Raw genomic sequence first — 25,794 nt, 5'->3', positions numbered from 1 at the left:
ATGTGAGATTTTAAGAGGGAAGGAAATAGTGTGCATAAAGAGGGAGAAATGGATATAGGTATAAACCTTTTCATGGCAGTTAGGATTCAGGGGTCCCTGAATCTGCTTACTGACTTTATATGAGGCATGTACAGAAGTGGATGGAGGAGCCCCATGAATTCTATATGCGTTCAACATTTTCAGTGAAGCCACATGTAACAGGTGGCAGTTGTGTTGGAAAGAGTAGGTAAAGACTGAACTCTATGCACAGAGGTAATTTTATAAATCTAGTGTTGAAAAGATATACATAAAAGTGCAGTGTTAAACATTAAACTTTATTTTATTTCATAATTATTTTGTATTTCTTGTTTTATTGAAAGATTTTAGTCTAATGTTCCTTTGTGATTTATTGACTCCCATTGCTCACTGGAGATAGAACATCTTTGTCATTTTTGTTCTTGTTGTTTGATTTTAACAGATATAAGACATTTTCATTGCCTCATAACTTATCTGATGTTGACTAGAGCACTTGTACAGCAGTGTCAGGATTGTCATGAGGACAATTAAGCACACTGGCCATAAGAGAAAATCTATAGGTGGTTTTGTGAACCTGTTCAAAACCCCATGGCAAAGGAGTTCATGGGCCTGAGGAGGTTATTTAATTTTGCTGATTAACTAAATTGACACTGCATCCAATTGCCCATTAAATTATGTTTGTATCCATAGGCAATTAACACTCTCAGCTTTAAGTAGAGAAGTTCTTTCCGAAGAGTGATGGTAAATGCAGAGACTCCCATATACTCAAGTGCTAAGAATAGGAGAGAGACAAGTGGTCAAACCTAAACAAGACACCGACAGCCTCCTCCCAAGCCTGAAGATGGGGGAAAGGGTGAGAAACTCTACCCTTAGAGAAATCATGAGCTTCCAACAACTATGAATGGCTGTACTTGGGCTGCAAACAGATGCATCAACAGCCAGGCAAGTACTCAAGGGGACGCTCCCTAAGGAACTATTTCCTTCTGTGATGGTTTAAATAAGAGTGGCTCCCACAAGCTCATATGTTTGAACACTTGGTCAGTAGTTGGTGAAACAGTGTGGGAAGAATTAGGTGTGGTTCTGTTAAAGTTGGTGTGTTACTGGAAGTGGGCTTTGAAGTTTCAAAAACTCATGCCATTCCCAGTTAGCTGTTTACCTTCTACATGTGGATAAGTATGCTAGTTCTTGGCTACTGGTCCAGCGCTATGCCCACCTTCCTGCCTGATGTCATGGGACACCATGATGACCATGGACTCACTATCTGAAACTGTAAGCCCTCAATAAACTTTCTTCTATAAGTTGCCTCAGTCATGGAACAGAAGCAGAAAACAGAAACAAAATTAACTAAGATACCTACTGACAGATTCAGAGGGTGTGTGTGTGTGTGTGTGTGTGTGTGTGTGTGTGTGTGTGTGTGTGTGTCACTGCCATCAGTTATGCCCTACGACTGTGACTCCATCAGGCTCCAAAAGCAAATCCTAATACTGAGGTAACAAAGATGGCCCTCATAAAGCTAAATGGGCCACAAAATAAAAGCAAAGATCACTATCCTGGGAAAAGAACAGGTAAGTAAAGACATTGAAAAGGAAGGGTGAGAAGAAATAGGGGGAAGGGGTAAACCAGAATGCATTATAAACATGTATGAAAATTGAAAGAGCTAAAGTAATGAAAAGAAACTTGGTAAAAAAGCCTGATTTTATAGTTCAATAGTCACTGTTTCATATACAAATCATCTCAAATATAAAAGTTTTAAAGTCACATGAAATAATTTTTATTCCAATAGAACTTTTAGAATATTGACTTAAATATCATGATTAGTATAACTGATAAAATTCCATCATGAGTTTAGCTTGTTTGAAACACATGACAGAAGCCCCAAATGATGCAATCTTTAAACTGTGATGACCTAGAAACAGCAGCTCATTCAAACACAGCTGCACACTTCAACTTGCCTGTGGGCAGTGCTGAGTAAATCCTAGGCGAACAGACTTGTACTGCAGAGTAGGATCAGGAGGGCAAACCAGCAGACATTCTTACTCACTTTCAGTGCACTCACATTAACTCCACCTTTATAAATGACTTATTAATAACTCGGAGTCCTTCAAAAGTTATTCTATTCATTCAGTATACTGGAAACCATACATAGTGACTAACTGATTAGAGAGAGCAGATGTTTTCATTCCCACTTCAGATTCTAATAGTCAGGAACAGCTTGAATTTGTTTAGTAAGAACTTAAATACAGACTCAAACCTGAATTCAAGGAGAAAAACCTAGACAGATGTTTGGTTGCTGTATTTACCAGTGGGCCACTCTATGGAAGTCTGAAAGAAATGCAAGTGTGCACATGAACATGGTATGTTCTAGTTTTAGGACCAGAGCCATCCATTTCCAAATTTAAATATTATGTTACATTGCACCATTATTTCCTTGTAAGAATTCACTAAATATACTGATCTTTGATTCTATTGTCAATAATAACTGAAAACAAGAAGAGGGACAGAAAGACACATAAAGTAAATGTTGAAAAGCACAGATAAGACCCAATGCCATGGAGAAGAGAGCACACCAAGATATTCCATGACAAAACCAAATTTACACAATATCTTTCTACAAATACAGCCGTACAAAGGATAATAAATGGAAACCTCCCACACAAGGAGAGAAACTACACCTTACAGAAAGCAAGAATATAATTTCCTTGCAATGAAACCACAAGAGAGAAAACCATACATAATTCTACCTTTAACAACGAAAATCACAGGAAGGGACAATCACTATTCCTTAATATCTATTGACATCAACGGACTCGATTACCCAATAAAAAGACATGTATTAACAGACTGGATATGTAAAGAGGAACCAGCATTTTGCTGCATAAAGGAAACACACCTCAGAGACAAAGACAGACACTACCTCAGAGAGAAAGGCTGGAAAACAACTTTCCAAGCAAATGGTCGGAAGAAGCAAGCTTGAGTAGCCATTCTAATATCAAATAAAATCAATTTTCAACTAAAAGTCATTAAAAAAGACAAGGAAGGACACATCATATTCTTCAAAGGAAAAATCCACAAAGATGAACTATCAATCCTAAATATTTATGCTCCAAATGCAAGGGCACCTACGTACATAAAAGAAACGTTACTAAAGCTCAAAGCACATATTGTACCACACACGATAACAGTAGGAGATTTCAACACCCCACTCTCATCACTGGACAGATCATGGAAACAGAAATTAAACAGAGACATAGAGAAACTAACAGAAGTTATGACCCAAATGGATTTAACAGATATTTATAGAACATTTCATCCTAAAACAAAAGGATATAACTTCTTCTCAGCACCTCATGGAACCTTGTCCAAAATTCACCATATAATCGGTCAGAAAACAGACCTCAACAGATATAGGAAGATAGAAATAATCCCAAGCATCCTATCAGATGACCATACACTAAGACTGGTCTTCAATAACAACAATAATGACAGAAAGCCCACATATACATGGAAGTTGAACAATGTTCTACTCAGTGACAACTTGGTCAAGGAAGAAATAAAGAAAGAAATTAAAGACTTTTTAGAATTTAATGAAAATGAAAATATATTCCCAAACTGATAGGACACAATGAAAGTGGTACTAAGAGGAAAGGTCATAGCTCTGGGTGCCTGCAAAAAGAAACAGGAGAGAGCATATGTCAGCAGCGTGACAGCACACCTAAAAGCTTTAGAACAAAAAGAAATAAATGAAGCCAAGAGGAGTAGAAGGCAGGAAATAATCAAACTCAGAGCTGAAATCAACCAAGTAGAAACGCAAAGGACTATACAAAGAATCAACAAAACCAGGAGCTGGTTCGTTGAGAAAATCAACAAGATAGATTAACCGTTAGCCAGACTAACCAGAGGCCACAGAAAGTATGTCCAAATTAACAAAATCAGAAATGAAAAGGAAGACATAACAGAATCGGAGGAAATTCAAAAAATCATCAGATCCTACCAAAGCCTATATTCAACAAAATTGGAAAATCTAGAGGAAATGGACAATTTTCTAGACAGATACCAGGTACCAATGTTAATTCGGGAACAAATAAATCATTTAAATAACCCCATAACTCCTAAAGAAATAGAAGCAGTTATTAAAAGTCTCCCAACCAAAAAGTGCCCAGGACCAGATGGGTTCAGCGCAGAATTCTATCAGAACTTCAAAGAAGACTTCATACCAATACAGTCCAAACTATTCCACAAAATTTAAACGGACAGAGCACTACCAAATTCCTTCTATGAAGCCACAATTACTCTTATACCAAAACCACACAAAGACCCAACAAAGAAAGAGAACTTCAGACCAATTTCCCTTATGAATATTGATGCAAAAATACTCAATAAAATTCATGCAAACCAAATCCAAGAATACATCAAAACGATCATCCATCATGATCAAGTAGGCTTCATCCCAGGGATGCAGGGATGGTTTAATATATGAAAAATCCATCAATGTAATCCACTATATAAACAAACTCAAAGATAAGAACCACATAGATGCTGAGAAAGCATTTGAAAATATTCAATACCCCTTCATGATAAAAGTCCTGGAAAGATCAGGAATTCAAGGTCCATATCTAAACATAGTAAAAGCCATATACAGCAAACCAGTAGCTAACATCAAACTAACTGGAGAGAAACTTGAAGCAATCTCACGAAAATCGGGGACTAGACAAGGCTGCCCACTCTTTCCCTACTTACTCAAGGGAGCAATCAGACAGTGAAAGGAGGTCAAAGAGATACAAATTGGAAGGGAAAAAAAATCAAAATATCACTATTTGCAGATGATATGATGCTGTACTTAAGCGACCTCAAAAGTTCTACCAGAGAACTGCTTAACCTGATAAACAACTTCAGAGAAGTGTCAGGGTATAAAATTAACTCAAAAAAAAAATCAGTAGCTTTCCTCTACTCAAAGGATAAACAGGCTCAGAAAGAAATTAAGGAAATGACACCCTTCACAATAGTCCCAAATAATATAAAATACCTCGGTGTGACTTTAACCAAGCAAGTGAAAGATCTCTATGGCAAGAACTTAAAGTCTCTGACGAAAGAAATTGAGGATGATCTCAGAAGATGGAAAGATCTTCCATGCTCATGGATTGGCAGGATTAATATAGTAAAGATAATCATTTTGCCAAAAGCAATCTACAAATTCAATGCAATCCCCATCGAAATTCCTACTCAATTCTTTATAGAGATAGAAAGAGCAATTTGCAAATGCATTTGGAATAACAAAAAAAACAGGATAGCAAAAACTGTTCTCAACAATAAAAGAACTCCCGGGGGAATCACCATCCCTGACTTCAAGCAGTATTATAGAACAATAGTCATAAAAACTGTACGGTATTGGTACAGAGACAGACAGATAGATCAGTGGAAAGAATTGAAGACTCAGAAATGAACCCACACACCTGTAGACACTTGATCTTTGACAAAGGAGCTAAAACCATCCAATGGAAGAAAGAGAGCATTTTCAACAAATGGTGCTGGTTCAACTGGAGGTCAGCATGTAGAAGAATGCAGATCAATCCATGCTTATCACCATGTACAAAGTTTAAGTCCAAGTGGATCAAGGACCTCCACATCAAACCAGATACACTCAAATTAATAGAAGAAAAAGTGGGGAATAGTCTCGAACACAAGGACACTGGGGAAAATTTCTTGAACAAAACACCAACGGCTCATGCTCTAAAATCGAGAATCGACAAACGGGACCTCATAAAATTGCAAAGCTTTTGTAAAGCAAAACACACTGTCATTAGGACAAAACAGCAACCAAAAGATTGGGAAAAGATCTTTACCAATCCTACAACTGATAGAGGGCTAATATCCAAAATATACAAAGAACTCAAGAAGTTAGACTCCAGAGAGCCAAATAACCCTATTAAGAAATGGGGTACAGAGCTAAACAAAACATTTTCAGCTGAGGATTATCGAATGGCCAAAAAGCACCAAAAGAAATGTTCAATATCCTTAGTCATAAGGGAAATGCAAATTAAAACAACCCTGAGATTCCACCTCACATTAGTAAGAATGGCTAAGGTAAAAAGCTCAGGTGACAGCAGATGTTGGTGAGGATGTAGAGAAAGAGAAACACTCCTCCATTGTTGGTGGGATTGCAGACTGGTACAACCACTCTGGAAATCAGTCTGGAGGTTCCTCAGTAAATTGGACATTTAACTACCTGAGGACCCAGCTATACCTCTCTTTGGCATATACCCAAAAGATGCTCCACCATACAGCAAAGACACATGCTCCACTATGTTCATAGCAGCCTTATTTATAATAGCCAGAAGCTGGAAAGAACCCAGATGCCCTTCAACAGAGGAATGCATACAGAATATGTGGTACATCTACACAATGGAGTATTACTCAGCTATTAAAAACGATGACTTCATGAAATTCATAGGCAAATGGAATGAAGTAGAAAATATCATCCTGAGTGAGGTTACATAATCACAGAAAAACACACTTGGTATGCACTCACTGATAAGTGGATATTAGCCAAAAAGCTTGAATTACCCAAGATCCAATCCATAGACCACAGGAAGCTCAAGAAGAAGGATAACCAAAATGCGGATACTCCCACTCCTTCTTCTTCTTTTTTTTTTTTTTTTTTTTTTATTAACTTGAGTATTTCTTATATACATTTCGAGTGTTATTCCCTTTCCCGGTTTCGGCAAACATCCCCCCCCCTCCCTTCCTTATGGGTGTTCCCTCACCACCCCCTCCCCCATTGCCCCCTCCCCAACAGTCTAGTTCACTGGGGTTCAGTCTTAGCAGGACCGTGGCTTCCCCTTCCACTGGTGCTCTTACTAGGATATTCATTGCTGCCTATGAGGTCAGAGTCCAGGGTCAGTCCATGTATAGTCTTTAGGTAGTGGCTTAGTCCCTGGAAGCTCTGGTTGCTTGGCACCCACTCCTTCCTAAAAGGGGAAAAAATATCCGTAGGCGAGGATATGGAAGCAAAGTTTAGAGAAGCAACTCAAGGAACAGCCATTCAGAGCCTGCCCCACATGTGGCCCATATATATACAGCCACCAAAACTAGATAAGATTGATGAAGCTAAAAAATGCATGCTGAAAGGGACCAGATATAGATCTCTACTGAGAGACACATCCAGAGCATGTCCAATACAGAGGTCAATGCTAGCATCAAACCACTGAACTGAGAATAGGACCCCCTTAGGGGAAATTAGAGGAAGGATTGAAAGAGCTGAAGGGGCTTGCAACCCTCTAAGAACAACAATGCCAACCAACCAGAGCTTCCAGAGACTAAACCACTACTCAAAGACTATACATGGACTGACTGAGGGCTCCAACTGCATATGTAGCAGAGAATAGCCTTGTTGGGGCACCAGGGGAAGGGGACGCCCTTGGTCCTGCCAAGGTTGGACCCCCAGTGCAGGGGAATGTGGGGGGAGCAATAAGGGGGGTGTATAGGGAGTGTACCCATATGGGGGAGGAGTAAGGGAGGGAATAGGGCTTATGGACAGGAAACCGGGAAGGGGAATAAAGTTTGAAATGTAAGTAAAGAAATATATCTAATAAAAAATATAAAAAGAAAAAAATGAAAGAAAAAAGTGAGGTAGCATAGGCTATTCATAAAAAAAAAAAATGAGACCCATTTGGACAATGAACAACAGAACACAGGTAAGTGCTAAATAAATACACGAAAGGTTAAATAAAAAAAAACCCAGAGAAGCATCATAAGTCAAAGCAATAAATAGGTGAGAAGATGAAGACACAAACAAAATCCATCAATATCAGACATCAGATTCGACACTGAGCAAGGATCTGATTCAAAGGAGAACTTTCATGTTACAGATGGAAGGCAAATTTGCTAATTTTTTCCTCTTAGGTGCTTGTTATCTACCTATTTCACGAGCATACGTTAGTGCTATTTCCTGGAGCAAATTTTTTAATCTGTGAGTCTCAGTATGTCTGTTTTAAGAGGCAATAAAAGTATCAGTAACCATATGCTGGTTTTAAGACCTGACGTAACAAACACAGCATTTGCGAGGGATCATATTCTAAGAAGTACCCAATGAAAGGTACTATTCTGATGAAATGCAGCATCAGATAGTATCTGAAAACACAAATGAGAATACAAAGGTACTGCAGCACACTGCACAGTGCATTTCACTCAATGGGTTTTTATTCACCTCTGTATGTACATCTTAGAAACAGAAACCTCCATACATGGAAACTGGTAGTTGATAGAGCCTGGCAATCAAGCAATTTGTGGTATAACTGACAAAAGGTAACATGTTAAATTCAGAAACAGTAAAACAGACAGATCAAGATCTTACCCACTTCTCCATCTGCCCATGAGGTCAGGTGGGAAAAGATGGCATAAAGCAGCAATCAGGATGTCACTGTGTGCAGTGTTACTAGGATACAGTCCATTTGAGATAGCTACCCACTGTTGCTTCTGAAAATCATATAACCCATGCACCCTACATACTTTCACTGTCTCATTACCAGAAATGAATACCTTTGCTACCTATAAATCAATATATTGTAATGAAAAGATATATCAGCAATATATATTATTAAACATTAAAAGGCCTGAGGGCTGTGTATATGACACTCTATAAAAGTTGCCTTGTGAAAGAGAATCTTATACTTTTGAGTAGTAATAGCGGCATAGGGGTATATTTTATTTCATGTGTTTATAATGAATGCATGTGAGCTTTCTTCATAAATCACAATGAGTAAACCAATGCTGTTTGATAACAGCAGAGAGGAGTTACATTTTTCTCTTACAGTAGTGCAAGGTCAGCAAAACTAGAATGATATGGGCGATGTTCTCATAATACCTACTGGCTAGGGTCATAAGACTGCAAAGTCATTCAAGACTATATTTGCATACATTTAGATTCCCAGGCAATTCTACTTAAGGACACTGAACACATTCAAACTATTCCATTTGAGAACTGTCAAAAATCTGAAATGGAACGAAATATGGCCCATAGTTTACATGAAAAAGAGAATTATAACTTGCCTGCTATTATTTTGAAATCTACAAAAATATCTGCAGTGACAATATATGTCTTTTCTATTTCTCAAAAGATGCTTTTCTCAGCTTAATAATTTGATGAACATTTTGGCATACCTACAGACAGCCTGCATGTAAGAGACACAAAGTCTTCCTGGTTAAATCAATAACGAAGAATCCACAATCCATTGTCTCTTAAAATTGTGAGTTTAAAAATAATGTTTTTCTATTTGGAAATGACAGAAACACACTATTATTTAAAAAAAATAAAATTAAAGTAAGACTTATTAGTCAAGTGTCATGTGAATCACTATTAAGTTACTGCAGTATGGTATACCAGGCAATAGTGCAAAGTCTGCTGCAGGGAGTGTCAAAACCTATCAGCATCCAGCCAGGAAAACTACACATGAACGCTGAAATTTACATCTCATCTAAATTTTACATTTCATATATTAGTTTGCTTTTGACTATCTTCAATACATACATCCTTAGTCATAAGGAAAATGCAAATCAAAACAACCCTGAGATTTCACCTCACACTAGTCAGAATAGCTAAGATCAAAAACTCATGTGACAATAGATGCTGGTGAGGATGTAGAAAAAGAGGAACATTCCTCCATTGTTGGTGGGATTGCAGACTGGTACAACCACTCTGGAAATCAGTCTGGAGGTTGCTCAGGAAATTGGGCATTGAACTGCCTGAGAACACAGCTATACCTCTCCTGGGCATATACCCAAAAGATACATACAACATACTACAAGGACACATGCTTCACTATGTTCATAGCAGCCTTATTTATAATAGCCAGAAGCTGGAAAGAACCCAGAAGTCCTTCAACAGAGGAATCGATACAGAAAATGTTTTTCATCTACACAATGGAATACTACTCAGGAATCAAAAACAATGACTTTATGAAATTCATAGGCAAATGGATTAACTATAGAATATCATCCTGAGTGAGATAATCCAGTCACAGAAAGACATACATGGTATGCACTCACTGATAAGTGGACATTAGCCCCAAAACTCGAATCACCCAAGATACAATACACAGACCACATGAAGCTCAAGAAGAAGGATGACCAAAATATGGATGCTCCCACTCCTTCTTAAAAGGGGGAACAAAAATAATCATAGGAGGGGATATGGAGGCAGAGTTTGGATGATAGACTGAAGGAACGGCCATTCAGAGCCTGCCCCACATGTGCCCCATATATATATACAGCCACCAAGACTAGATAAGATTGATGAAGCTAAGAAGGGCATGCTGACAGGAACCAGATATAGATCTCTCCTGAGAGACATAGCCAAAGCATGTCAAATACAGAGGTGAATGCTAGCAGCAAACCACTGAATTGAGAATGGGACCCCCGTTGGAGGGATTAGAGAAAGGATTGAAAGATCTGAAGGGGCTTGCAACCCCGTAAGAACAACAATGCCAAACAACCAGAGCTCCCAGGGACAAAACCACTATCCAAATACTATACATGGACTGACCCATGGCTCTAGCTGCATATGTAGCAGAGGATGGCCTTGTTGGACATCAGTAGGAGGAGAAGCCTTGGTCCTACCAAGGTTGCCTCCCTTCCCCCGTGTAGGGGAATGTTGGGGGAGGGTTGGAAGGGGGAGTGGATAGGGAGGGGAACATCTTTATAGAAAAAGGAAAGGGGGATGAGATAAAGGGCTTATGTCTGGGAAAAGGAATAACATTTGAAATGTAAATTTAAAAAATCCAATAAAAAAAGGCTAAGAAGAAAACATCTGAACAATTTTGTTTTCTGTAAGCATGAATCAAACTAAATTTGTACAAATAAAATACTACTTTAAATATTTTTTAAAAATGCTTTTATTATTGCTTTTGTAAGGCGTATACATGCAGAGTACTTTGCGTGGCAATCTGAATGAGAATGGTTCCCATAAGCTAATATATTTGCTTTGCCCAGCTGGTAAATTGTTTGGGAAGGTTGGGAGGTATGGCCTTGTTGGGATACGTGTGTCCTTGTCAGATAAGGTGTGTCACAAGGGTAGGACACTGAAAGTTCAAAAGCCACCAGGCGGTGTCAACCCTCTCTGCCTGCAATACTCTCAGCTACTGCTTTGGCATGCAGTCGTGCTCCTTACCATGATGACAATGGAGAAGCTCTCTGAAACTCTAGGCAAGTCTCCCATTAAATCCTTTCTTTAAAAAGAGTTGCCTTGGTCATGGTGTCTCTTCCCAATAGAATACTGATTAAGACACTTTCTTAGAAGGGCTGAGAATGGCTTCTATTTAAATGATGAGATTTTAACACAATTCAAGACATCAGTTTTACGAATGGTTCTTGTTTACACTTTCAGTGTCAACTCTATCTTAAGGTAGATAACTATCGTACAGTAGAAGGGAGAAAGAGAACAGGATGTGGGGGTAAAGCTAATATTCACAGTATGTGTGAATGTGTCTATGTGGAAAGACTATGAAACAAACAAGAAAGCCTAGACTCAAAGAAAAGTCCTTAAACCAGCACAGGACACTACAAAACAATTACATGTGGCAGTGTTTTCAAAAGAAGGAAAATATAAGCTATGTGTTTGTCTTAGGGTTTCTTTTGTTGTAACAAAAATCATGACCAAAAGCAACTTGGGGAAGAAAGGGTATATTTCATCTTATAATTGTTAGGTGACTCTCCATCTCTGAGGGAAGCCAGGAGGAATTCAAGGCAGGGACTGAAGGGAGGGACATGGAGGAAGGCTGCTTACTGGGTGCTCCACTGTATGCTCAGCCTGCTTACGTTTTACACAGCCCAGGGCTGTAGCCAGACTTTGGCTACTTTGTGGGTTCTTCTTTCTTCCACCCTTTCCCACCCCTTTTCTTCCACCCTTTGAACCTTTTAGCTCTAAATAGAAAGAAAAAAGGATAGAAAGGAAAGAGAGCAATGCTATTGTTAGACTACTTACTGCTGATTAGGGTGTCAAATTCCTTGGGTTAAGTTTCAGCTTTGCTGTCAGGATATCTAATTTCTTCTTTTGTCTTCTTTGTGCATTACCACTTAACAAACCTTGACCAGTAACAACCAGCAGCAACCAATCAACAACTGACCAACCAATAGCCTACCATGCCTCTCAGGAACCTAGCATTTACATACCCTCGGAAAACTCTCCAGAATTCCAAACATTCCACAGTCACATAAACTATCTGCTCTTGCCAATATCTTGCTTCTGCAACAGGCAAACTGCTGTGAACAATCTGAAATAGCCCCATTCCTACACCCGAGATTAAAACGAGAACATAGTCTTATAATATTTATGTGTATTTTTAAAGAAACTAAAATTCCCAAATTGTCAGTACACAGAACTACCTGCCCAGGGGTGACACTGATCACAGTGGCCTAGAAACTTCCTAGGAACTTACATACCAATCATTAATCAAGAGTGTTCCCACAGCACAATCTTAGGCCTTTGCTCAAAAAGATTCCATTTCTCCAGATATGTGTAGGTTTGTGACAAGTTGACAAAAGCCAACCAGCACCCTGTCCATCCTTATCTGTAGTGGCTAGGATGTTAACTGGTGTAAGAAGTGATGCCCATCACATAGAAAAGGAGTTTTACATATACACTAAGAATTTTCATCAGGTTGGTTTTTTTTCTACTTTACCTCATAAAGTGTGTTGTATGTAGTGACAGTCACAGTGTTTGTATGCAGCATCAGCCTTTCTCCAAGAAGAGTAAAGAGACTATGCGTATGCATAATTTCAACTTTTCGCCTGGAGAGAATGGAGATAAACACTATAACATACAGTGGAGTCTATGATCACATGATTGCACTAAAAAAAAAAAAAAACCACACAGATACAGAATCATACAATTAATTGTTTTATCAATCTTTACAAAAAGAAGCAAAAGTTTATAACACAGCTATCTGCTAATATCCAACTTTGTTTAAAAAGTTCTCAAGAAATTTCTCCATACAATTAAAATATGAGACATATTCAAGTTATATAACCATATGTGATAATTGGGAGTTATTACTTCTAGATTCTAATAATTACCTAAAAGGTTTTTAGATTTACAACCCTAACACATGGAACACATAATTCCAAGTCTGTAATATGGTCTGTAACAAATCTTAACTTAAAAACAATCAAAAAGATGGTAAAGTGCCCATGTGCACTCAATACTGGAGTCATAGAGAAGAGTCCTCCATCCCAGCAGTGCTAGGTCTGCAAGTGCCCTCAGGTCAGGGCAGCTCTGCTCTATTTTCTTCCACGAACCTCAGTGTTTCCCTCATGTTCTGGTGTGAATGGAACATGGCCCCTGTAGGCTCTTCTATGCAAGCACTTGGTCCTTGCCTGACGTCACTGGTCTACAAGGCGACAGAGCTACCTCTGTCCCAGCCCTACAACACTGCAGTCACACACATCCTCACGTTTGTGGGACAGGCGCGTTACTGACTGAGCCGCCTCCCCAGTGTAAGAACTATTTTTTAAAAAGAAGAAATTGTGTAACAGAAGGAAGTCACAAAATGGTGTGTCTATCAGTGATCCAGTTTCCTTGTGTTCAGGAGTAACTGATGACATAACCTTTGTTTCTGATTTCCATGGCTGTGTTCACAATTCTATTAGAGGGGCATACATTTCTAAATTTGTAACTCTATTTCTGAATTTTTCTGAAATTTAAGTAAATGATTCTGTACACTGTCTCCTTTCACAACTTTATGGATTGTATTAAGATTTCAAAGGTAATTTAAAGTCATTAAATTATATTCCTAAAAATGAGTGGTTGAATTTCATGTCAGTGTATGAATATATTTATTTATATTATCTTTTCTCCTGCTTATATTCTTTCAGGTTGGCTCTGGTATCTATTAGCAGTAACGCTGTATGGACATCTGTATACCTAAGTAATAGTCTCCTTCATTAAAAAGAACAGAGTCATACAGCATAAGACTTTTTAAAAAACTGTTTCCCAACATCAGTATACCGATATATTATTTCCTCAATAATTGTAAAATTTCCAATGATGTACATTCTTGCCAACATCTATTAAATCAAAAGTTTTTAAGATGGTCAGATTAATGAGAATTAAAGGAAATTTTACATTCCTCCAGTTTATTAACAAGTCTGATAACCTCTGCAATGACTTTTCCTTATATACTTGTCTTCACAATTGCACAATCATAAATTTACATTTATAAACTTATAACTTACATTTATAAAATATATGTTTAAAATCAAAATTTTATCTTTCATTCTGAGTCTTCTTTTTTAAAAACGGTATCTTATAAAGCACCTTTATCTCAATCACCAATTTTATTTACTTGGCTGTGTGCTTTAGATTTGAAAATTAAGAACAATTTCTAAGAGTTTTAAAACTTTCTTTTCGAATATTTTTACTACCTCTGCTGTCACAATACATACACTATCCAATCTGCTTTGCACATATATAATGGAGTGAGTGCTCTAAGCAGCTCCACGGTGTCTTATGCTTTCATGTTCATTGTTCTCAGAGTTCCTCTGGTTCCGTTGATACTCAATACTAGTCCCAAGTAACCATAAAGCTTCACTGCAGACATCCCCAAAGATGAACCCTACAATGCACAGCTGTGTGCACATGGATTCTTCTGAGGATTGTATTTAGAAGGCCCATTCTATCACACCACGGAGTAGCTTGTGTGTGTGTGTGTGTGTGTGTGTGTGTGTGTGCACGCGCGCGTGTGTGTGTGTGCGCGTGTGCATGTGCGTGTGAGACAGAGAGAGAGAGAGAGAGCTCACATTCATTGAACCTCCAGCTGATGGACTTTGGATTGCTTCCGTTACTTAACCGTAATTAATGTTATTAGGAAGCCCCAACACAGTGCCAAGTAGAAACATGGTCCTCCTCTGCCGAAGTCCACATCGAAGTATGAGAATACCAGGCTAAAGGCTAGGTTACTTTTCTTCTTCTTAAGAACTACAAAAACTTAGAACATGGTTGGAGACTCTCCCTTCCAATAGGAATCTGTAAGAATTCAACTGCCATCTTATGTTCTGGTTTTATTTTCATGTGGTTCGATTATCTTCAGATATGCTTTGTGATATGCTTTTAGGCCAGAGGCTATTTATAAGATTCATCCTTCAAGTTTCTTGCAAGTTTCTCAAGCTCAGTTTCTGTTGCTCATTAATCTAATTTAAGTCTGTTTTTGTCTGAGGCATGGTTTGTTTAGTCCAAGAGTTTCTTAACACCTTTACAGTTCTACAGTCCAATACACGACATACCCTAAAGCATGATGCACAGTGCTATAAATCATTCTGCTGTGTTCAACAGTGTTACAGATACCAGGATACCAGCCTATAGGATTCCAGGCATAAAGAACAAAATGGTGTTTCCCGGAAGTATTAGATATTGGAAGGAAATTATTTTCACATATAATATATTTACATTATTTTATTTTCTAGAAATTTAGATTATAATTTGTAATTTTTTTACTTAAAAATCAGCATTCAAAATCTCTGATGTTTTGGGATCATTAATTACTACTTCCCTTTCTCTGCATTCATGCAGTTCATTTGTGAGACTGTTTTGTTCTAAAATATTCTGTATCACCATTCTTTCCTTACTTCCTTTTCTAGGTAGATAGATAGATTAGATGGATGGATGGATGGATAGATGGATGGATAGATGGATAGATAGATAGACAGATGATAGATAGATAGATAGATAGATAGATAGATAGATAGATAGATAGATAGATAGATAGATAGACTCTAAGCATTTATTTTATGTGCATAGGTGTTTTAGCTGCATGCATGTTTGAGAGTCATGCGCAAATAGTGCTCAAGGCGAGCACTGGAACCTCTGGAACTGCAGTTACATATGGTGGTAAACCAATGTGTGAGTGCTAGAAAGGAACTGGGTCCTCAGGAGAGAGGCTGGGACCTTAACTGCTGAGCCATTGCTTTTAAATATTTAGAGATCATTACTATTAATTTGTAGATTGTGTTCTAGCTTCAAGTTACTTCAAGCCCATAAGAAAAATGTCAGTTTGTTTCAATATTTTAGAACTTTTCATTGATATCTACTAAACCACTAACAATGTTTCCTGTGTCTGTGAAGGTATGTCATGCTCATCTTATTCAGACACATTTCCTTTTGACTTTTGCAGACTGAAACACATGATCAGTCTGTCTTAGAGCTTTAAATTAAGAGTGGTTCTAAATTTTATTTTATTATTGATTCCATAATCTTCAACATTATAAAATATACTTCATCCACAACTATTGGTTTTTTGGGTTGTTTTTTTTTGGGGGGGGGTTGGCTTGCATACTAGTAGGTCAAATATAAAGGTCACAATTCTTACTATTTTTTGCCTTGCATTTATGTGCATTCTTTGAATCTCTATTTGTCTCAGTCATCTGAGAATTATACTTATAAACAGAACCAAGTTTTACTTCTGCAATTAACAGTAACTTTTATCTTAGAATGGTGAATTTAAAATGTTTAATATTTATTTTTACAGGTGATATCTATTGTTATACAGACCTCGTTTTAAGTTACATTTCACTTTTAAGAGTTCTACTATACATATATTCTTCTTGGTTTTATCCATGCAAATACTCAATATTTTGAAAACTTTGTACTTTTGTAAAACTATTTACCTTTCTAAATGGCAAATAAGACTCCGTTTTTAATCAGCATTTCACAGTCTTAAGTTTGACTTCTCTCTTTCAATATCCAATTTTTGGGGCATATTTCTAATACTTCATATTCTGGCTTCTATGAAAATCCTTTTAATTTCTGGACTTGCTCCTGTTTGTCTCAGTCTTCCTCAAGTTACCTACTTATATCATTTCTGCATTATTAGGTCAATAAAAAGATGAAAAATTTGGTCTTTCTACTATCTTATACTTTTCCTCTTATTTCTTTCTGTTAAGTGTTTTCCAGTAGTAATTAGCATTTTCCACTTATTCTGATTTGGCTGAACTCTGTTCTCATTAATTTTCCCAAGAATGGTTCACATAAACAATTTCGTGCAGGCTCACAAATGTTGTGGCAGCATCCTTTTTGCTTTTAGTCTACAGGTGCATTTTAGACAACATATGGCCAGGGTCACTTCTCTACTAAGGTTTGGGGAAGGACCAGGCAGCAACACTTGAGACGCAGGCTTACAAAAGAATAAGTATGTTCTGGACAACATGGTCAGCCATGCTACTTATTTGGGGGAATGTGTTATTGTAAGATATACAATCACAAACTATCAATGGGGATCACTTTTAGATAAGAAACACTTTAAACTATCATGTCAGTGTGCAGGCGACATTTACTGAGAACTAACTCACTGTTCCCTCTTTCATTTAACTCATACAGATGTGTACTTCATTTTAATAAATCTATTTCATTTTATTCTTAAAATACAAAAAGGATCTACACTAGAATCAAGAAATTAACTATATTAATTGAATTGTGGTCTTGTTCTATAATCTATTATTAGTAAACTATTACTTTAGAAAGACATTTATCATTTCTATATTTTCCATAGCACACTATTAAATTTTCATATGCTAAAAATGAAATATAAGTCTTATAAAATTTCAATAGTCATGTCTGTAATTCATTATGAAAACATCAACTTACTTATGACCTAAATGCTTCAAAAAATATCCCAGAACTTTCAGCGCTTGGACCCAGATACTTTCACTTTTAGAAGCCAATAATTTGTAGATCACCCTAAAAAACAAATGAACTTATAAGCACCTAACTAATATTACAAATGAAAAAGTACTTTACAAAATACAAGTCTTACTTTCCAGTGCATTGAACGAAATTCCTGGATACATACTTAGACCATAGTTCCACTTCTCTTAGGACCTTTAACACATGAACATGTTGACTTTATCCCATTTCTGACTGCTAAGTGAAGCACAGGCAGACACCTACCTTGTTATTTCTCTGTCAGATTATTGCTAATATTAGAGAAAGACAGGGTCACAACACAGAAATACTACAGCAGGAGAAAAAATCACATATAAACCCATTGATGGAAGCTACTATGGGATGTAAGTATTAACGATCCTAACTTACCTCTTCAAGTTCACTGTATTAATCACAATACAGTTTCGGGCCTTACAGATACAAATATGTCGTATTATTAGATGCACAGTTCAGGGGTGCATTATACCAGGGCTTCTTCTGTGCAGTTAATAGAACAATAAAATTGGGTGTGGAGATGGACCTCAGTGGTAAGCTTTGTCTCCCACATGTAATGCCGTGGGTTTGAGCCCCAGTGCCACAAGTAAAACAAAATAACAAGAATTAAATGAATTTATTCTTTTTATGTTTTGTTCATTCTGCTGAGAGTGCAAAAAAAAATTGAAAGAAATCTCTAAGAGCTAAATTATAGCTCTAAGTTCATAAGCATTCTAATCAAGAAACTATGCTTCCTCTACTGATAATTAATTCACAATTGCCACAACTAGTGTCACTTTTCAAATTATTTTAATGTTGGTCTTTGGTTCTAAACTACCTTTCAAAAATGTAATTCTCATAGCAACAGCACCACCCCTGCCTCAGTGCATCATATCTAACAGCAGCTAATAAGATCATTTCTGATGATCTTACTACCTTCGTTTTTTTCCTTTTATATAATAACCAAGATATGCATCACTGAATCTGGTTGGTCTATGAGTGTCTCCGTCTCTCTGTTTCTCTGTTGCTCTCTCTCTTCATAATTCTCTGACACCTTCATTTTGTGAAATGCACCAAGTTCTTTATTGTCCTCTTGCATAAAAAAAAACAATGGGGGGACCCATGGCTCCAGCTGCGTATATAACATAGGACGGCCTTGTCTGGCATCAATAGGAGGAGAAGCCCTTGGTCCTGGGAAAACTTGTTTCTCCAGTGTAGAGGAACGCCAGAGTGTTGAGGTGGAAGTTGGTGGGTGGGAGAGAGAGCACCCTCACAGAAGCAGGGGAAAGGAGTATGGGAGAGGGGGAATTAGGAAAGGGGGTAGCATTTGAAATGTAAAAACATAAATATCCAAGAAGAAAATAAATAAATCTGCTTTTCCTTCTATGCAAGGCCTGCACTATAGTAATTAAAATCATTTAGTTTCATACTTCAGAGCATGTCAACACAGTTCTCTAGCTCCTCAAGATCAGGAGAACTGGCAGCTTTGCCCTTGTCTCCATTTTCACATATATGGAATGGTCTAGAATTTATAACTAACACCATTGCACTTATGGTCATACCTTATTCCATTTCTTTGATCAAATGCTGGTATCATGGAGGCTGGGTGTTCTGACATTAGGGCCACTAACAATTGTAAGACATCATGAATGTTTTCATCCTGCATAATAAGAAATACAACTATTAGAGGCTTTGAAGGAAAGAAATGAAATGGAGAAATGATACAACCTCAATATAAAAAAAATTAAATAGAATTTTAACATATTTTACTTAAAAAAGAAATACAACTATTTAGTTAAAAATTTGCAAAAATCTTTGAATAAAATAATTAAAATGAAAGAACAAAATATGTTATACCTCATGCATTGTAAGTAAATAATTTAATATACTCTGAAGTTCATCTTCTTTCACGCCTCGATCCTATGAAAAATATTTCATTAGTTAATTAAAGTCAGAAATTGAGACATTGAAGAAAGGCATCAAAATAAATGACATAAAAGTAAACAGATATAGAAATGCAATAAATTCCCCCAATGGTACATAATTTAAATACTATGTTATTTTGTGTTTAACAAGTAACTATTTAGACATTCTAACTGATAAAACTTAAGGTTAAGAGTGCTAGCACAGCCTTTAGATTCAGATCTCAGGAAGCAAAGGTAGGTAGACCTCTGCTCGTTCAAGGCCAGCTAGAATAACATAAGACTTTGTCCCAACAAAAGAAGTTAGTATTTTATGACGATTTCATGTTACTATGTTTTTGTTATCTATTGCTTTCCTAAAATATTGGGAACTCAAGGAGTTGTGGATCACTTTTGTGTAGTATTGTGCTTTACTTGTGTATTCCCTTTAAACTACTTTACTTTTTAAAAGCCCTCCATGACAGAGCACAGCAATCCTAGCTAAATGGAACACATGCCAGTCCACATGGTCTTTCTGCCAAGCTATTTCCCACACACCCTGTCTCAGCTGGCACATCTCTTCTAGCACATTCGTACCTCTTAACATGGGCCATCTTAATTTTACCAAAAAGCTAAGTGCAAAAAGTAGTACTTTTATAGTTTGTAGAGAAACATGAAAAGCCATTCTTTTTTTTTATTATTAACTTGAATATTTCTTTTTTTTTAATTTTTATTTTTATTTATTTTTTTTTATTAACTTTAATATTTCTTATATACATTTCAACTGTTATTCCCTTTCCGGTTTCGGGCAAACATCCCTCCCCTCCCCTTCCTTATGGTGTTGCCTCCCCACCCTCCCCTATTGCCGCCTCCCCCCAACAGTCTAGTTCACTAGGGGTTCAGTCTTAGCAGGACCCAGGGCTTCCCCTCGAAATGGTGCTCTTACTAGGATATTCATTGCTACCTATGAGGTCAGAGTCCAGGGTCAGTCCATGTATAGTCTTTAGGTAGTGGCTTAGTCCCTGGAAGCTCTGGTTGCTTGGCATTGTTGTACATATGGGGTCTCAAGCCCTTCAAGCTCTTCCAGTTCATTCTCTGATTCCTTCAACGGGGGTCCTGTTCTCAGTTCAGTGGTTTGCTGCTGGCATTCGCCCCTGTATTTGCTGTATTCTGGCTGTGTCTCTCAGGAGCGATCTACACTTCTGCACTTCTTTGCTTCATCCATCTTGTCTAATTGGGTGGCTGTATATATATGGGCCACATGTGGGGCAGGCTCTGAATGGGTGTCCCTTCAGTCTCTGTTTTAATCTTTGCCTCTCTCTTCCCTGCCAAGGGTATTCTTGTTCCCCTTTTAAAGAAGGAGTGAAGCATTCACATTTTGATCATCCGTCTTGAGTTTCATTTGTTCTAGGCATCTAGGGTAATTCAGGCATTTGGGCTAATAGCCACTTATCAATGAGTGCATACCATGCATGTCTTTCTGTGATTGGGTTAGCTCACTCAGGATGATATTTTCCAGGTCCAACCATTTGCCTATGAATTTCATGAAGTCGTTGTTTTTGATAGCTGAGTAATATTCCATTGTGTAGATGTACCACATTTTCTGTATCCATTCCTCTGTTGAAGGGCATCTGGGTTCTTTCCAGCTTCTGGCTATTATAAATAAGGCTGCGAAGAACATAGTGGAGCACGTGTCTTTTTTATATGTTGGGGCATCTTTTGGGTATATGCCCAAGAGAGGTATAGCTGGATCCTCAGGCAGTTCAATGTCCAATTTTCTGAGGAACCTCCAGACTGATTTCCAGAATGGTTGTACCAGTCTGCAATCCCACCAACAATGGAGGAGTGTTCCTCTTTCTCCACATCCTCGCCAGCATCTGCTGTCACCTGAGTTTTTGATCTTAGCCATTCTCACTGGTGTGAGGTGAAATCTCAGGGTTCTTTTGATTTGCATTTCCCTTATGACTAAAGATGTTGAACATTTCTTTAGGTGTTTCTCAGCCATTCGGCATTCCTCAGCTGTGAATTCTTTGTTTAGCTCTGAACCCCATTTTTTAATAGGGTTATTTGTTTCCCCTGCGTCTAACTTCTTGAGTTCTTTGTATATTTTGGATATAAGGCCTCTATCTGTTGTAGGATTGGTAAAGATCTTTTCCCAATCTGTTGGTTGCCGCTTTTGTCCTTTGCCTTACAGAAGCTTTGTAGTTTTATGAGATCCCATTTGTGATTCTTGATCTTAGAGCATAAGCCATTGGTGTTTTGTTCAGGAAATTTTTTTCCAGTGCCCATGTGTTCCAGATGCTTCCCTAGTTTTTCTTCTATTAGTTTGAGTGTGTCTGGTTTGATGTGGAGGTCCTTGATCCACTTGGACTTAAGCTTTGTACAGGGTGATAAGCATGGGTCGATCTGCATTCTTCTACATGCTGACCTCCAGTTGAACCAGCACAATTTGCTGAAAATGCTATCTTTTTTCCATTGGATAGATTTGGCTCCTTTGTCAAAAATCAAGTGACCATAGGTGTATGGGTTCATTTCTGGGTCTTCAATTCTGTTCCATTGGTCTATCTGTCTGTCTCTGTACCAATACCATGCAGTTTTTTATCACTATTGCTCTGTAATACTGCTTGAGTTCAGGGATAGTGATTCCCCTGAAGTCCTTTTATTGTTGAGGATAGTTTTAGCTATCCTGGGTTTTTGTTATTCCAGATGAATTTGCAAATTGTTCTGTCTAACTCTTTGAAGAATTGGATTGGTATTTTGATGGGGATTGCATTGAATCTGTAGATGCTTTTTGGTAGAATGGCCATTTTTTACTATATTAATCCTGCCAATCCATGAGCATGGGAGATCTTTCCATCTTCTGAGGTCTTCTTCAATTTCTTTCTTCAGTGTCTTGAAGTTCTTATTGTACAGATCTTTTACTTGCTTGGTTAAAGTCACACCGAGGTACTTTATATTATTTGGGTCTATTATGAAGGGTGTCATTTCCCTAATTTCTTTCTCGGCTTGTTTCTCTTTTGTGTAGAGGAAGGCTACTGATTTATTTGAGTTAATTTTATACCCAGCCACTTTGCTGAAGTTGTTTATCAGCTTTAGTAGTTCTCTGGTGGAACTTTTGGGATCACTTAAATATACTATCATATCATCTGCAAATAGTGATATTTTGATTTCTTCTTTTCCGATCTGTATCCCCTTGACCTCCTTTTGTTGTCTGATTGCTCTGGCTAGAACTTCAAGAACTATATTGAATAAGTAGGGAGAGAGTGGGCAGCCTTGTCTAGTCCCTGATTTTAGTGGGATTGCTTCAAGTTTCTCTCCATTTAGTTTAATGTTAGCCACTGGTTTGCTGTATATGGCTTTTACTATGTTTAGGTATGGGCCTTGAATTCCTATTCTTTCCAGGACTTTTATCATGAAGGGGTGTTGAATTTTGTCAAATGCTTTCTCAGCATCTAATGAAATGATCATGTGGTTTTGTTCTTTCAGTTTGTTTATATAATGGATCACGTTGATGGTTTTCCGTATATTAAACCATCCCTGCATGCCTGGGATGAAGCCTACTTGATCATGGTGGATGATTGTTTTGATGTGCTCTTGGATTCGGTTTGCCAGAATTTTGTTGAGTATTTTTTGCGTCGATATTCATAAGGAAATTGGTCTGAAGTTCTCTTTCTTTGTTGGGTCTTTGTGTGGTTTAGGTATAAGAGTAATTGTGGCTTCATAGAAGGAATTCGTAGTGCTCCATCTGTTTCAATTTTGTGGAATAGTTTGGATAATATTGGTATGAGGTCTTCTATGAAGGTCTGATAGAATTCTGCACTAAACCCGTCTGGACCTGGGCTCTTTTGGGTTGGGGAGGCCTTTAATGACTGCTTCTATTTCCTTAGGAGTTATGGGGTTGTTTAACTGGTTTATCTGTTCCTGATTTAACTTCGGTACCTGGTATCTGTCAGGAAATTGTCCATTTCCTGCAGATTTTCAAGTTTTTGTTGAGTATAGGCTTTATAGTAAGATCTGATGATTTTTGAATTTCCTCTGAATCTGTAGTTATGTCTCCCTTTTCATTTCTGATTTTGTTAATTTGGACACACTTTCTGTGTCCTCTCGTTAGTCTGGCTAAAGGTTTATCTATCTTGTTGATTTTCTCAAAGAACCAACTTCTGGTTCTGTTGATTCTTTCTATGGTCCTTTTGTTTCTACTTGGTTGATTTCAGCTCTGAGTTTGATTATTTCCTGCCTTCTACTCCTCCTGGGTGTATTTGCTTCTTTTTGTTCTAGAGCTTTTAGGTGTGCTGTCAAGCTGCTGACATATGCTCTTTCCTGTTTCTTTCTGCAGGCACACAGCGCTATGAGTTTTCCTCTTAGCACAGCTTTCATTGTGTCCCATAAGTTTGGGTATGTTGTACCTTCATTTTCATTAAATTCTAAAAAGTTTTTAATTTCTTTCTTTATTTCTTCCTTGACCAGGTTATCATTGAGTAGAGCATTGTTCAATTTTCAAGTATATGTGGGCATTCTTCCCTTATTGTTATTGAAGACCAGCTTTAGGCCGTGGTGGTCTGATAGCACTTATAGGATTATTTCTATCTATGAAAAGCCATTCTTAGTGATGAAATGACAATGCTTTTTAAACTCTGGCAACAGGACCTTTTTCACCCAATATATTCCAACTGTAAAATAAAGCTATTTTACCTTTAATATAAGCTGTTTCAGAAAAAGCAGCATAAAAGCCCGAAGTGATATGATCTCTTTTTGGGATGGCCGGGGACCATCTACAAAGAAAATAAGCCACATCATCAGGTAAGTTTAATGCAATTATATTTAAACTCTACAAATTAAGTGTTTTTAAAATCATAATACATTCATTGCTGCTGATATTTTACACTTTCAAACATGTAAGAATAAAATTAAATTTCAGGAAGTTTTTTTTTTTTTTATTAACTTGAGTATTTTTTATTTACATTTTGAATGTTATTCCCTTTCCCGGTTTCCGGGCCAACATCCCACCTAACCCCTCCCCCCTCCCCTTCTATATAGGTGTTCCCCTCCCTATCCTCCCCCATTACCGCCCTCCCCCCAACAATTACGTTCACTCGGGGTTCAGTCTTGGCAGGACCAAGGGCTACCCCTTCCACTGGTGCTCTTACTAGGCCATTCTTTGCTACCTATGAGGTTGGAGCCCAGGGTCAGTCCATGTAAAGTCTTTGGGTAGTGGCTTAGTTCCTGGAAGCTCTGGTTGCTTGGCATTGTTGTTCATATGGGGTCTCGAGCCCCTTCAAGCTCTTCCAGTCCTTTCTCTGATTCCTTCAACGGGGGTCCTGTTCTCAGTTCAGTGGTTTGCTGCTGGCATTCACCTATGTATTTGCTGTATTCTTGCTGTGTCTCTCAGGAGAGATCTACATCTGGTTCCTGTCTGCCTGCACTTCTTTGTTTCATCCATCTTGTCTAATTGGGTGGCTGTATATGTATGGGCCACATGTGGGACAGGTCCTGAATGGGTGTTCCTTCTGCCTCTGTTTTAATCTTTGCCTCCCTATTCCCTGCCAAGGGTATTCTTGTTCCCCTTCTAAAAAAGGAGTGAAGCATTCGCATTTTGATCATTCGTCTTGAGTTTCATGTGTTCTGTGCATCTAGGGCAATTCAAGCATTTGGGCTAATAGCCACTTATCAATGAGTGCATACCATGTGTGTTCTTCTGTGATTGGGTTACCTCACTCAGGATGATATTTTCCAGATCCATCCATTTGCCTATGAATTTCATAAAGTCATTGTTTTTCATAGCTGAGTAATATTCCATTGTGTACACGTACCACATTTTCTGTATCCATTCCTCTGTTGAAGGGCATCTGGGTTCCCAATCACAGAAAAATACACATGGTATGCACTCATTGATAAGTGGATATTAGCCCAAATGTTCGAATTACCCTAGATGCACAGAACACATGAAACTCAAGAAGGATGACCAAAATGAGAATGCTTCACTGCTTCTTTAAAAGGGCAACAAGAATACCCTTGGGAGGGTATAGGGAGGCAAAGTTTAGAACAGAGGCAGAAGGAACACCCATTCAGAGCCTGCCCCACATGTGGCCCATACATATACAGACACCAAACTAGATAAGATGGATGAAACAAAGACTTGCAGGCTGACAGGAACCGGATGTAGATCTCGCCTGAGAGACACAGCCAGAATATGGCAAATAC

At 37.9% G+C, this 25,794-nt stretch overlaps 1 protein-coding gene across 1 annotated transcript in view; it reads right to left on the bottom strand.

Annotated features, from left to right (window-relative positions):
- Window positions 1-25,794, bottom strand: part of Nbea (neurobeachin) — a 532,117-nt gene that overhangs the window by 364,040 nt on the left and 142,283 nt on the right. The window contains exons 14-18 of the mRNA XM_032898369.1: window positions 24,286-24,365; window positions 19,550-19,612; window positions 19,255-19,352; window positions 17,642-17,734; window positions 12,687-12,795 (exon numbers count right to left, since the gene is read on the bottom strand). Of these exons, the coding sequence (XP_032754260.1) occupies window positions 12,687-12,795; window positions 17,642-17,734; window positions 19,255-19,352; window positions 19,550-19,612; window positions 24,286-24,365 (443 nt within the window). The remainder of the gene's footprint in view (window positions 1-12,686; window positions 12,796-17,641; window positions 17,735-19,254; window positions 19,353-19,549; window positions 19,613-24,285; window positions 24,366-25,794) is intronic.

The sequence above is a fragment of the Rattus rattus genome, chromosome 3 (assembly GCF_011064425.1).
Source record: "Rattus rattus isolate New Zealand chromosome 3, Rrattus_CSIRO_v1, whole genome shotgun sequence".
NCBI classification, from domain to species: domain Eukaryota; kingdom Metazoa; phylum Chordata; class Mammalia; order Rodentia; family Muridae; genus Rattus; species Rattus rattus.
The sequence above is the reverse complement of the archived record's forward strand: the minus strand, read 5'-3'. Positions and strand labels throughout refer to the sequence as shown.